The following is a 13,196-nucleotide window of genomic DNA, read 5'->3' as shown; positions in this document are numbered from 1 at the left end:
CAATAGACGGGAGCTTGGACGTACAGGTATCCTGTCTGGATACTTCTGCCGGATGCGCTCAGCCTCTGCCTTACGCTTATCTGTACAGTAAAACAGCGGATGAGCGGAGATCGGACATCGACAAGTGCGCGCCACATACCAAAGGGGTGCTCATCCTTGAACTTGGACCTCATGCTGGATTACGTAGAGGAGGGTGATGGGGTACAAGTTGTGTGCGCGGAGAGGTGGTGGTGGTCAAAGACAGAGAGAGAAGCCGCAGCAGATGAGGGCGACAATGAACCTGAAGTAGTCAGGCAACGATGCGCCTCGGTCGAGGTTGGGCGCGAGCACGCGGCGTGACTCGGTAAACACGCCACAACAACGCGCAAGCTCGCCCGAAATGGATGTCTCTCCACGGCACCGCGCCGGGTCCTCGTTAGCAGCACTCGCCGTACTACCATCTGGGAACGCGGTGTCTACAGCTGCGGCCCAGTCACTCGTGCCATCGAAGGAGGACTTATGTGGAACACTTGGGTCCGTAGAGACACGGCAATTACTCATACCGACGCCTCCTTGAATGTACGCCTGCCTTCTGAGTCGGTCTCGACACCGCCGCCTTCACACCGTGACAGCTCATGAGAAGGCTGGCTGCACAAAGACAGGAAAGCCGATGGGTAGACGCATGTCCGGATAGTGTTTCGTGCCAGAAATGCGTGGGCCGATTAAGCAGTATATGATACAACGACATACATGTCTGTCATGGTAGGGTAAGAGAACCGCTGAAAACCGCCTCTAAAGGCTGAGAGGAAATGGGAGCGTGAGTCTAGTTGAGAGTCTTCCCAAGACGAGCCAGGTGGTAGTTGATAGTCGGCTTGTGTTTTCTTGTCGGGGCAGGCTTCACAGATGCTGAGTTGATGCTCTAGATCCTGCTGATACAGAAAGGTTACTCACTGCGGTACGCATACATGACATGAGTGCCTTCGCTGATTCTGCACAAGCACCTGTGGACATGATGTCGTTGGTAGCAGACCAGCATGCTAGCATGGTCGCAAACTGCGCAGTACACGGACGGATAGCGGCCGCTGCAAGATCAGGTTAGACACAACCAGAACATGTCAGTCCGCATAGGTGAACTCACCCTGACGCGGCCGAACCTTCAACTTCTCAATATGCATCTTGCCTGGTTCACCGAACTACCTATGCCAACGATACCACGCTAGCGAGTGAGACAAGGACGCTTCAGTGGCAGAAGTGCTGACAAACGGGTTGGATGAGTATTGCAGCGTAAGATGAGTGACCAACCAGCAGAGCGTACTTACCTCAGACAGCAGGCGGATGGTGGGTGTCGAGAGCTGCTGAAAAGTCGCGACCCCAGAATGGACACGGCCCGCCCCGGCGTGATCACGTGCCTCCACGTAGCCGCAAAGTGAGGACGAGCGTCTGTTGTGCGGGGCGGCGAAGTCAGGAGGAACCGCGCTCGTCGACTCTCATCATCCTCTCAACCGTCCCGCCTTCTGCTCTTGCACGCGACTCGGAGCTTCTTGTCTTCGTCGATAGGATTGCCGTTGCCATGGCCGCTAGGACTGGGCTCAACAAGAACAATTCCGGTGGGTGGCGACGCTGGTCTTGTGGCGTGCTACAGAGACTGAGACCGGATGCAGCTGTCAAGCGGATTATGCAGGAGGCCCGGGAGTTGGCAAACGACCCATGCACGGACTACGCTGCGGCACCGCTTGAGGTGAGTCACCTCTTGAGGCAGCTTCCAGTTGATGAAATCGAACGAATCCTTCCCTGCTGCAGGACGATATCTTCGTGAGTACAAAGCTACATGATTTGTTATCCGCAAGTCTGAGTCGCCTCAGGAATGGCACTGCACCATCCGCGGACCGCCTGGCACGGAGTTTGAGGGTGGATTGTACCACTTCCGCATACTGCTCCCCTCCGAATACCCCTTCCGTCCGCCTGCTATCATGATGCTTACCCCGAATGGCCGCTTCGAGCTCAATACGAAGGTTCGTCCACCTGGCTATCCACGTGCTTGATTACGCCCAACTAAACTTCTTTCTAGATATGCATCAGCTTCACTAACTGTGCGCTCTGTTCTACCGTTGCGTCTCTAATCATGTGTCTGACGGCTGTCATTAGATCACGAAGAGCTTTGGCAGCCTGCATGGGGTGTGCGCACCGGTAAGTCCTCTATCGCCGCTGTTGCTACGCTCGTCGGCGTCGGCTCATCCCCTTGCGTCCATCAGCCATAATCGGTCTGCAAGGTTTCTTCCCACTCAAAGGCACCGCTGCAGTCGGTGTCGGCGCTATCGAATATCCCACAGCCGAGCGGAAACGTCTCGCTGCACTGTATGTCATCCTCGGCTCCCCTCTCCGCGTTCGAGTTGCTAAATTCTGATATTGCGCAGATCGCGCGAATGGGTATGCCCGCGCTGCAACATGTCCAACCTCGAGCACCTTCCCGACCCGCCTGCGTCCGACGGCAGCGCATCCTCGTCGTCATCGTCGTCAGGCGACAACTCCTCATCCACTCCCTCCCCCGCGCCTGTCTCCTCGTCCGACATCCCTATCGTCGCCGTACAATCTCCTAACGCACAGCCTGTACTCGCAGTGGAGACACAAGCTCCCATGCCGGAGGCGCATATCGTCCACCGTCCCGTCCCGCTCGTTGCTCCCAAACCGACACGCCCGCACGCGCAGCCATCTATCGTCACGCAGTCCTTTACCCCACCGGGTACCCCGTTCACGCAGCCTGCCACCCGCGATGCGACTCCCCAGCCCGCCCTCGTCGCGGCTGTCAGACAGACCCCGAAGCGCCCCCCGGTCTTGCTGGACACGGCTATCTGCGTGCTCCTCAGCCTGATGCTTGCGCTTGTCGCCCGCAGGTTCCTGTGAGCATGCTGGACGGCACGTCGACCGTGTTTGTCGTGCAGGTATCGTTATGTCGGGTAGCGCTCTAACTTTCGGTCTCGGCGGATGTATAGTAGTGTAGTTTAGCTTTGTCTTGGCTCTGTCCTTGTGTTCTCATGTTCTTGTCTCGTGTCCCTCCTCTTGCATATGATACACCTTCGATGCAATGACCCACGTTACTTTAAATATGACCGGTCTACTTGGGAACGTGAATCACATAGGCGATGGAAAGGAGTACAACACGAATCGCAACGCATGACCGGGCAGGGACCAGGAACGGAACCGCAAGACGAAAGCCATCCAGATCACTTTTTCTTCTTCTCGTCGCGCACAGTGGCGACGACGAGGTCCTCGTCCTCGAGGTTGTACACCGCGATCGTCTGCGTGTTCGTCAGCATCTTGCCCCCGTACGACACCCGGATCTTCGACACGCCTACAGTGCTCCCCGTCGCCTGCACGATCCTGTCCCGAAGCGTCGACACGAGCAGGCTCAGCGGCAGCTCCTGCAGCGTGACCACGCTCCCGTCGAACTTCCACTCCGGCCGTGACGGCTCGTTCGGCAGCTGCACCCGGAGCGAAATCGGGTGCGGGTGCATGTTGATCCAGTCCTGCTCCGGGTACAGCGCGCCCCCGGGGAGCTTGGCCACCCGCTGGCGCTTCGCGGGGGGCGCCCCGTCCGCCCCGTCCTCCATCTCGTCTGCGCTGCGCACCATGCCGACTTGTGGGGGGGTGCCCGTCGGGAGGGGCGTTTGCAGCGCAGCTGCGCGTGCGGGGTGCATCATGGGCGCACCGGGAGGAGGGGGCTGGTAGCCGAACGGCTGGGCGGCGTCCATACCCTGGTAGTGAAGTGGGGGGAGCATGACGGGTGCGGGTTGGGGGAAGAGGGAAGCTGGTTGAGGGCCTGAGGAGACGGTTGCTGCCGAGTAAGCGGAGTTCTGCGCAGGGACGCCTGCTCCTGTTGGTGGGGCAGGGAGGGATGCTGGGGCAGGGGGCAGACTGTTCAGCGGAGCAGGGATAGCCGCAGGACCGATACCAGGACCGATAGCGTTGGCTTCTTGCCTGTGTGTCAAGTGAAGGTCAGATACAGACTCAATGTGGAGTCAGATAGAGACGACATACGGTCCAAGACCCTTTGCGCGGTGAATGGCGGCAATTTGCTCGTCGATGTTCGAGTTGGTCTGATACCTATCGAGCGTGTTCGCCTTCGACGCAGTGTGACCGTCCCATACATCCTTCTCGCGCTCCCTCCGACGCAGTCGCTCCTCCTCCTCTTCCTTCTTCCGCTTCTCCTCATCCGCTTCGGCGCCGAAGATATCGACACGAGTGCGGGCAAGGTTCTTAAGCGAAGAAACCACGTTTGCACCACGTTGGAGCTCGGACGCCTGTGCCTTGCGGGCCTCGAGTGCATCACGCTGCGACTTCCACTTGGGATCGAGAAGCTCGATACGCATGTGCTCCTGCAGCTCGTCTACAGCGATTTGCTGCCCACAGATGGTACATGTTGTGAGCTTCTCTCCACCCTTCTTGTTCACTACGATGGGTACACAGTCAGCGGCTGCTTGTATAGCAGTATGGGCACCGGAATCACTCACGTTTTGGGACGTAGTCTGTCCTGATCTTCATGGGACCACCGACGTCCAACGAGCTGGCCTGAATAGCCCTGGCCCGCTCAATCTCCCTCTGCCTCTCCTCCTCGTCGCGACGCTTCCTTTCCTTCGCTTCGTCGTCCTCGTCGTCGCTCTCCTCCATGACTTGATCATCTTCGTCCCCAGCACCATTCGCTGCGGCGGCAGCTTCCGCGTCTGCAGCAGCTTGGCGTGCGCGATGTGCCTCGACGTCCTCCGCTGTAGTCTCCATAACCATGGCTGCCATCCTCTTCTGAGCCAGCGTCATGTTCTCTACCTCTTGTACGCTCATGGGAGGCGGGAGCTCGGCGGTGGCATCGGCAGCAGTGAATTCAATCGTCTGCACGATCGCGTAGTCGTGCCAGTCGATTTCGGCGAAAGCAACTATGGCAGGACGTCAGGTCTTGATATTAGCATAGGAAGGCACGTATCAGCTCACTTCGCTCAGCCTCCCTGTCATCTTCGCGCTTCTTGTCCTGCTCGCGCTTCATCTGCTCCCAGCGCGCACGCTTCCGCGCCGTCTCGAGGTCCTTCCATCGAGCGCCGTCTTGCGTACGCTCCTTCAGCTGCGCGAGCATCTCCTTACTAGGCAGGAGAACTTTCGAGTATTGCTCCACCAACCTGTTGAAATATCCAAATAGCGAATGGGTCGGCCTCAGGAAGTCGAACTGGTAGTTGCGTCCTTCCCGTGCCGAGAGTGCGGCTAGAAATGGACGGCCTCTCCGCGCTGTGAACAGCGCCGTGAGCTTGATGATATCGCTGAGGGGAGGGATGTCAGAACCACAGTAAACGATTCAATAAATCAACGCATTCGAAGGTCACGCACAAGTCGATCGCCGTAACGTTCGGAATATTCAAGATGAACTCCGGCACAGGGGGCTCCTCTCCCATATCGACGGGTGCTGCAGGCTCAGCAGGCTTCTCCTCCGCCTTCTCCCCCTCCTTCTGCGTCGCTACCTCGTCGACCTCTCCGCGGGCGACCTTATCCATGCGGTGTCTGTAGTATGCATGGTAAGGGTCGGCCGGGTTGAGGAACGCAAACTTTGGATCCTGACGCTGGTTCTCGCGGATCTTCTCCTCAAATTGGGGCGGATTGGCAGAACGCGCAACGAAGGCTGCGGTACGGTCAATGACAGCTATAGTGTACGCATCAGCACATAAAGTCAGCACCACATATAGAACAAGCAGATACTCACACTTGATCTCGGGAGGGGGAAGAATGAGGCCGCTGGCAAACTTGGGTTCCTTGTGCACCTCATTCGCGCCATCTGCGCCCTTTCCAGCTACTCCGTTCACGTCTCCATCAAGAGCCGGCGGACGAGGCATCGCCTGAGTCGCCACGCTCATTTTGCAGAAAGAGGGATGCCGGATAGTAGTCGCAAAGTAGTGGCGAGATGCATGGTGCCCGGCCGCACTGACCAAACGGGCCTTCTCAGCCAGACGCCCGTTGCTTAGTCATCATGCTATTCCCTTTCTCGCGTGCCGCTTGGTTGTGGCCAACGACCTCCACCGTCGACCGCGCGGCGAACATGTTCGGGGCCTTCAGACCGACACAAACAAATCTCGTGGGCCTCTTGTGGTATGTTTTATGCTTGAATGCTTTGCCTATTGCTACTCACCAAGTTGTGTCTTAGGAAGACCCCATGGAAGCTGTCACGCACACGGAAGGCCAATGTTCGTGCTCGTCTGAAGCAGGTGGACTCAGTCATTGAGGCGGTCAGAGCGAGCGGAGTTCAGTGCAAAGCCTTGGTGTGTACTCCCTTATTGTACGCGCCTGTGACTCTTACGCGTTGGGTATCTGTAGGACCAGGCCTTAGAGCTGCCAAAGGAGCATGAGATGCCACCACGAGACAAATACACTGTCTTCTCAAGACACACCAAGGGTTACAGGAAGGGTATTCACAAAGTGCCCAAGTGGACAAGAGTATGTGACTCTTCTCGCCCAATTCATGGACGCGTGTCCCGCTCACATTACGCTACAGCTGACCTTGAGGACAAACCCCAAGGGGTTCTGATGCTATTCTCGTATGCTCGTTGTATCATACACCCGACTATTATAGAGGCCTGTTGCAGACCATCCTAGGTGCCGTAAGGAGATAAATATTGACGGGGACGGGGAATGCGAGTGGAAGCATGAGTGATACTCCTACAATAGTACTAACTGGATTGTCCCCTGCCTCAAGCCGTTGAAAACTTTCGGCGCACCGAGCACTGTCCTGAAAACCTCATCCCGAGTCTCTGGAATGTCTAATAGCGTACGCTTCTTCACGTCTCGATAGGACACATCAAGGATGATGTGAGTGAGCGCCGACGTCGAGAAAGCATCTGCAAGGGGCATCTGACGATGAGCTGACAAGAAGACACGGATCGCAAGAGCATACCTGTGTCACACAACAACTTGCCTAGGCGTCCTGGAGTCCCCACTGCCGCAGCAATCTTCGTTCTCTTCAAGTACGCGACATGTTCCTCGAGCTTGAAATGCTTAGCGAAAAGTTTCGCGACGTCACCGCCCTTCTCTCCGCGGAGCCGCTTATCCTTGAGCACTCTAGTAACATCCGCGACCCGTAGAGCCGCTCCAGCGACGAAAATCAGCGTTGGGGCACCATTATTCTTGGGCCGTTGCCCCATACGAGTGTGAAGGGTGGGAAGCACTGGGGCAGTTTTAGTGAGAATAAATGGCACGAGGGAAGAATCCGCAACGCACTCTTGATAATGAAGTCCACCAATTGGTCCAAGTTTCTCGAACCCGCCCATGTACTCGTGTCCACTATAGAACTCTCTGTCTATGCCGTCAACATTGAGAACGCACCTGCAATAGACGCATATAGGGACTCACCTGGAATCTGGACGTCAGCAAGCTCGATACCAGACATCTTCGAGAATGTCTTCGCTTGCATTGATGTGATATAATCTACAAGCAACACAGGCGGTTGCGCAGCTATTGAAGGAGCCTCTACGGGCTCCACCGTCTCCGCCAGTTTACGTTTCTGCAGATAAGAACATCAGAGGAGGAGCGCGCACCTGAGCTGAGAGAAACATACCTTAGCCTTGCGCTCCTTCTCCTTCGCTCTACGTTTCCGCTTCTTCTCGGCAGCGGCTGCATTTTGTGTCTGCGTCGACTGTCCGACATTTCCGCTATCTTCGTCTGCACTGAGAAGATCCCCGATATCCTCGGTCTCCGGAAGGTCATCCTCGTCCGACATCGCCACTATGTCGTCGGGTACGAAGTCATCCTCGAGGTCGTCGCCGATGTGATTCATGGTGGTAAGAGGAATGGTCGTTGAGGACCCAACGAGAGGAAAAAGACACCAGTTGAGGGTGTCAAGAACAAGCAGGGAACGTCCGAGTCGAACGGATTTGCGGACAAGCGCAGAACGGAATGCTACGGCACTTAGCCGCTCAAGAGCACAATTTCTAGCGCCCACATGGGACCGGGCCGCTCCTCCGGGCCAAGCTGCCTTTTGGCCCTTCTTGCCAAAGTCCTCGATGCCTTCCAGCCGGTTCGCAGACCTTTCTCTCTCGTTCCCAGCCACAGCGGGTTATCATCTGACCATCATCATAGTTGCCCCTGATACAGTATGTACACGGTCCGAGACGGCGGCGCTGGTGCTCGCTTCTCTGCACAATCCTCAGGGTTGTTGTCAAGGTGGCGGTCAGGCAATGCAATTCAGTGACACATGCTGGTGACGCTCCCTCGTAGTAAGTGACCGCCAGCGAGTGCTCGATATGCCGGCAAAACGCTGTGAGTTTACACCCTATAATGCGGTAAGCCGAATGGCCTATATCCATGTTGTACTTTTCGTGACTTTCGTCTCCGCCGCTATGTCTAGTGTGCCGCCTTGTCGCGCCCGGATGCAAGGGACGGCAGCTGCTCTTCAGTTCATGATCGTCGTCTTGCGTGTGATACGCTACACTTCTGCGGTCAGCAATACTTACATGCGGCCACAGGACCGGATACCGCATCGTTGTGAAGCGAGCATCTGATTGGGAGGCTGTCTCTCGTCATCAACTGATGATCCTAACTGTCGGACGCGAACGATCTGCAAGCTGTGCCGTCTGCCTACGACATTACTGTCATCATTGACTTTCGCTGTTTTCCGAATCACTGTCCGGCAGAGAGAATGACACGCGTAGAATGAGGTTTCTCCACATCGGACTATACTTAATGGAATGTAAGTGTCTGCACATCTTGCGTATGCGATGGCTATGCTGATCACAAGGCTACGCAACTTTGTTATGTCCGGTTTCTTCCTAGTATCAAAACGGATCACTCAGCCTTAACCTTGACGTGCGTACTCATGAAGATCATAGGGTGGCATAGTCGACTCTCGCTCAGAGTCTACAGCCTAATAGACAGCTATAGATGATCCTGCGGGCACCCTTTCTACCAATGACCACAACCAGTGGGATTCATCTTGAGGTGAAATCATTTCACAGAACACCCTCGAAGCACAGGACGAACACACATGCATATCGTCGACGTCAGTAGTGCAGCCACGTCTATTCCCAGATTAGCAACTTAGGCGCCAAAGACACGTCCCTGACCTTGCGGCATCGCCACTCGATAATACTTTCGTTCCTTTTGTCTTCCTTTTGTCACGACATCCTATCCTTAACGCAACGATACCTGGAAAGTCTCGTTCCCCTGGGTCTACAAACTCGTCGTCTCGAACTTGGGCAGAGCAGTCAGCACATCATTTCATCAGTTGTGTCCATGGGCTAGCAACGGTTGTGATAGCCGCTGTATGATATCCAGGCTGGACTGCACTGTTGCACTGGAACCATCTGTAGACATGCACCACAGCCTGGACTGTATGAGTCCTGCCTACCAAGTCTTGCGTGACGAAGGTTCAAATCACCAGTTCAGACTATGTTTTATACCCCTTGTATGCTTGGAACCGAGGGACACTTGGCGGTCAGCAATTATTCATCCGAGAATGAACGTTCAAGCTCAGGGAGCTGCTGATGACATCCATCTGCGGATCGGATGCGCCACAGACCCAGGCGGCGTTCGAGAGGTGCGCAAGATCGCGCTTGTCTTTTGACGTGTCCTCTTCTCTCACCGACCAGAGACGGATGAACTTCCCTGTTTGCACCCATGTGCAGTTATCCCAGCGCTTGGTGCGTCAGTTCATATGACTACATCCGAGAGGCGTCGCATTTTGCAGCGCCCCTGTTCGCCCATAGTCGCTGCCGCATCAGCCTGCCGCCGTCGGCCACCTGGCGGCTCGCCAATCCGCGTCGCACCAACTCCAACATTGCCGCTCCTGATGGCATATCTGTCAATGCTCACACGCGGTCCCGTTTCGCGGGCGGCCAAGCTCACGGAGCTGCAAGCCTGGCGCGGTCATGCGTTCGAGCCGCCTACGAAGCCCGGTGTTCGTACGTCTTGGGATCGAACGACGAAAGACCATGTGCGCGCCCGCCTAATCAAGCCTGCCCCGGCCAGTTCAGTCTGGTCGTGATGCTCGTCCCGATACCGGTGCCGGATCAGATCGCAGACGACGACTTGGCCGTTTAACAAAGGGGTATAAAAGTGGCCAGTATCGTCGTCCAAGTACTCACCACACCGCCTAGTCTCAGCACTGGTTGCTCCCCTTCCTACCTTCAAATCATCAGTCACTTCACCTTCCACGCTCCAGTATGAAATCCTACGCTCTCGTTGCTCTCATTGGCTACGTTGCCTCCGCGTCGGCCTTGACGATTACCTTCCAGAACCGGTGCTCGTTCAGTATGTGCTCCTCCGTTTGATAGGTATAGATCATTGACATCGTCCCTTTCTCCTTCAACAGCTGTCTGGCCTGCCGTTGGCAAGGCCCCTAACGGCCAGCCCGACCCCTCTGTCGCCTTTGGTCACAGGCTAGACCCCGGTCAGAGCACAAGCTTCGGCGTAGACGATTCACAGCTCGTCAGTTTTGTCTTGCCGATCAGCACCTTACACTCGCTCACGTTCAGTGCAGGGTATCCGCGCTTGGGGTCGTACTGGCTGTGACGCCAGCGGCGCCAACTGTGCGACCGGAAAGTGCAACGGTGGCTTGGTCTGCACCGACGCTGGCATCACCTCTGGTGTGATCCTCTCCGAGTACGGCTTCGCCGACTTCGGCCAGTTCGGCGGCCAGCGTACCTCTTGGGATCTTTCGCACGTCGATGCTTGTCAGTGTCTTCCTCTCCTCACTTCGAAAGGGTCAAGTGCTAACGTCGGCGTGGCTTCGCAGCGATCAACATCGACACCCAGCTTACGGTATCGGATGGTCAATCCGTCCTCTGCAGGGCCTCTAACTGCCCCGACGACCAGGCGTTCTCCAGCCCGACCGACTTTGCTGCAGACCACAACTCCCCGCTCGGCCAGACTTACACTCACATCTTCTGCCCTTAAAGACGTCCTTATTGAATGGACGCGTTAGATTATTTGCTGTACAAAGTAGCGTTAGTACATCTTGGCGCTGTGATTGGGTCACAGCTGTCTCTCCTTGAACTTGCAATATCGCTTAATTCATATCGCTTTGGTGGTCGTGCTTCTTGATGTGTGATCATTGCTGCGCGGACCGCAAAGGAGAAGACACAGCGCTACAGCAACTTACAGCACCCGTCACTTGTCAGAGCAGCCGCTACTCAACTCGATGATGCCCACATCTGAGTCTGCAGCACCGAAACTTATCCACTATTCGACACATCTCGTCGCTGATGAACGCATTGAGTCGGGCAGCCTGGCCCGGCGTTCATCGCATGAAACTCCAGACAATCAGGTATGTAGTGTTTTATGCTCGCGCTACCTGCTGTCAATTTCAGATGTGTATTGGGCTTGTTCATGGCTACTCCCCCGAGAGGCTGCCCTTCGGCGGCGGCTGCCACGGCCACGGACATCCCGGCGCGCGCGGAGCTGTCGGGCCAGGTACTCGATGAGCGCTGGTAACCTGGTCATGCGAATTGAAGTTGTGATCTGCCGTACTCTTCTTTCGCGTCATATCTTGGCCTATATGAGTGAAGGCGTTTCTTCTCGGGCCTCGGAAGCGACGGCTTAACATGAAGGAAGAAAGGAACTACCTGCCGCGGCTCAGCCCATCGCGTCATCCGCCCGGCGTCGAAGTAGGAAGGAAGCCTTGAGGGAGTGTACGGCTGTGTGAGACTTCGGGCGCTTCAAGAGGGCGTGAGAGGTAAGCGATAGCTTGCCGAGAGTAGCCGAGGTTGAAGTCGTCCGAGAACACGAGAGAGTAAGAGACACACGAGAGGGTGAGTGGGTAGAGTCGTATATCTCGAACGCTGGGGCAACTCCCCTCTAAGTACAGGCCTTCTTATACTACTTGAGATCTACATCAGAGAAAGGAACAGAGAAATACAAACGAGAGAAAGAGAGAAAGAGATCTATGGTGGCGGGAGCCACTGAGCCCAAAGGGCTTTGTTGCGATCGCGACAAAGCGCGATGTTCGTCCTAATCGGGTATGTCAGGCGCCGGCCCTTACATTCGCCCTCCAGGACTTGAGAACAAGTCCTACTCACCGGCAATGCACCGATTGGACCAGACGATTAGAAGCCTTCATCTCCGAGCGAGACGGCGTCTTCGAGGTCTTCTTCGGGATCGGAGCGCCCGTTATCGCCTTCATCATCGACCACCATCTGGTCGACATTGGATGGCCCGGCCTCGGGTTCCTCGTCATCTGGAACGTCTCCAAGTAAGTGGATGTGGCACTATGAGGTCGATAGAGTATTGACGACGCACTATGAACAGGTTGTTCGGCTGCTTTGCCTTTGCGTCCTCCCCTCTTACGGTACCGCCACTTTTTGTTGGCCGCCTTACCAACCGGCTGCTTACCCTTATTCACAGGGTTTCCGACACGTCCGGCGAGAGGAACGGATTGGACAGGGGGACGAACGTACATCGGTCTCCCGGACCAATTTCCTCCGCCAAAACCCCCGCGTCCGCCCCCTCGCCCTCCGCGATATCCCCCACGTCCTCCCACACGCCATCCTCCGTATCGTCCTCCGCCTCCAAGGTCCGAGGCGACCGGGTTTCCGCCACGAGCCTTCTGCGCGAACTGCAAGATCTGGTCCTGCGTGCCCGATCGGTAGTTGAGGAACGCGTTAAAGGCATCGGTACTCATCAATACGCTATGGCCCGACGAGGTGGACGGAGGCGGGGCTGACTGAGCGGGTTGGAAGACTGACGCGACAAGTTGAGCGAACTCGCGCGGTCCAGGTGCGTAGGTCTGTCGCTTTTTGTAGACATCGTAGTAGCCTTCCGGCGGGTTGCCGGGATAGGTCTCGCGAGTGGGTTGGACTAGCCAGGCGGTGAACGCGTCCGCGTAGGTCTGCCACTTGACCCCGTCGTCGGCGGTGTATTGGTTGTGTGCGCGTTGGGACATAGTGGAATGGATGCGAGGAGAGTGAGGAGGTTGGCTGGTTGGGTATGCCATTTCTCGCTCACTCGCCCCTGTACTTATAGTATAGGAATAATCTGATACTGTGCCACCCGATAACTCGGTGAGTGGCACATACAAAGACTTCGCTTCGACTTGGCGCAGCGTGTGTTCAGTGCGTGCAATGTCTCCTTTGTCTAACTGACGGATATTTGAAATACCCATAGCCTCGAAATATTCCGTTAGTGCCTGCAGGTGCCGAACGTCTGCGTACGGTGCCCAGGTGACGTCCCCCGTCGACCATTCGCACCTCAAACTCCGT

At 56.2% G+C, this 13,196-nt stretch overlaps 6 protein-coding genes across 6 annotated transcripts; 2 read left to right on the top strand and 4 right to left on the bottom strand.

Moving 5' to 3' along the window:
- Positions 1-802: 802 nt before the first annotated feature.
- DICSQDRAFT_143060 (uncharacterized protein) lies at positions 803-1,154 on the bottom strand (the record flags this gene model as incomplete). Its single annotated transcript, XM_007360865.1, has 3 exons — positions 803-874; positions 931-1,061; positions 1,118-1,154. 3 exons carry the CDS (start codon positions 1,152-1,154, stop codon positions 803-805), a joined length of 240 nt encoding a protein of 79 aa, XP_007360927.1.
- A 283-nt stretch (positions 1,155-1,437) lies between these two features.
- Positions 1,438-5,910, bottom strand: DICSQDRAFT_131884 (uncharacterized protein). The gene is made up of 13 exons (XM_007360864.1): positions 5,717-5,910; positions 5,347-5,656; positions 4,960-5,279; positions 4,488-4,904; positions 4,015-4,426; positions 2,394-3,954; positions 2,232-2,334; positions 2,125-2,166; positions 2,048-2,069; positions 1,842-1,991; positions 1,780-1,791; positions 1,641-1,717; positions 1,438-1,586 (listed from the first exon to the last, which is right to left on the bottom strand). Exons 1-6 carry the CDS (start codon positions 5,865-5,867, stop codon positions 3,201-3,203), a joined length of 2,364 nt encoding a protein of 787 aa, XP_007360926.1. The 5' UTR covers positions 5,868-5,910; the 3' UTR covers positions 1,438-1,586; positions 1,641-1,717; positions 1,780-1,791; positions 1,842-1,991; positions 2,048-2,069; positions 2,125-2,166; positions 2,232-2,334; positions 2,394-3,200.
- Positions 5,911-6,049: 139 nt separating this feature from the next.
- On the top strand, positions 6,050-6,535 carry DICSQDRAFT_143057 (mitochondrial ribosomal protein L31; the record flags this gene model as incomplete). The annotated part of the gene is made up of 4 exons (XM_007360863.1): positions 6,050-6,099; positions 6,155-6,269; positions 6,325-6,444; positions 6,503-6,535. The coding sequence occupies 4 exons, from the start codon at positions 6,050-6,052 to the stop codon at positions 6,533-6,535; spliced, it is 318 nt and encodes a 105-aa protein (XP_007360925.1).
- A 131-nt stretch (positions 6,536-6,666) lies between these two features.
- Positions 6,667-7,498, bottom strand: DICSQDRAFT_49956 (uncharacterized protein; the record flags this gene model as incomplete). Its single annotated transcript, XM_007360862.1, has 4 exons — positions 6,667-6,845; positions 6,902-7,171; positions 7,225-7,299; positions 7,357-7,498. Coding segments are annotated over 4 exons (666 nt in total), but the record flags the coding sequence as incomplete, so codon positions are not given.
- A 2,665-nt stretch (positions 7,499-10,163) lies between these two features.
- DICSQDRAFT_49964 (Osmotin thaumatin-like protein) lies at positions 10,164-10,896 on the top strand (the record flags this gene model as incomplete). The annotated part of the gene is made up of 4 exons (XM_007360861.1): positions 10,164-10,251; positions 10,313-10,428; positions 10,481-10,673; positions 10,736-10,896. 4 exons carry the CDS (start codon positions 10,164-10,166, stop codon positions 10,894-10,896), a joined length of 558 nt encoding a protein of 185 aa, XP_007360923.1.
- Positions 10,897-12,044: 1,148 nt separating this feature from the next.
- DICSQDRAFT_165370 (uncharacterized protein) lies at positions 12,045-12,880 on the bottom strand (the record flags this gene model as incomplete). Its single annotated transcript, XM_007360860.1, has 2 exons — positions 12,045-12,175; positions 12,238-12,880. The coding sequence occupies 2 exons, from the start codon at positions 12,878-12,880 to the stop codon at positions 12,045-12,047; spliced, it is 774 nt and encodes a 257-aa protein (XP_007360922.1).
- Positions 12,881-13,196: the final 316 nt, after the last annotated feature.

Source organism: Dichomitus squalens (assembly GCF_000275845.1).
Source record: "Dichomitus squalens LYAD-421 SS1 unplaced genomic scaffold DICSQscaffold_2, whole genome shotgun sequence".
NCBI classification, from domain to species: Eukaryota; Fungi; Basidiomycota; class Agaricomycetes; order Polyporales; family Polyporaceae; genus Dichomitus; species Dichomitus squalens.
This window is presented reverse-complemented; position numbering and strand designations above follow the sequence as displayed.

Bases quoted from the DNA above. Each gene is read 5' to 3' on its own strand.
- DICSQDRAFT_131884 (XM_007360864.1), bottom strand. From the start codon at position 5,867: ATGAGCGTGGCGACTCAGGCGATGCCTCGTCCGCCGGCTCTTGATGGA. The intron at 5,280-5,346 runs GTGCGTGACCTT...CCCTCCCCTCAG, and splicing joins AACGTTACGGCGATCGACTT to CGATATCATCAAGCTCACGG. The intron at 3,955-4,014 runs GTATGTCGTCTC...CTTGACACACAG, and splicing joins CGCGCAAAGGGTCTTGGACC to GCAAGAAGCCAACGCTATCG.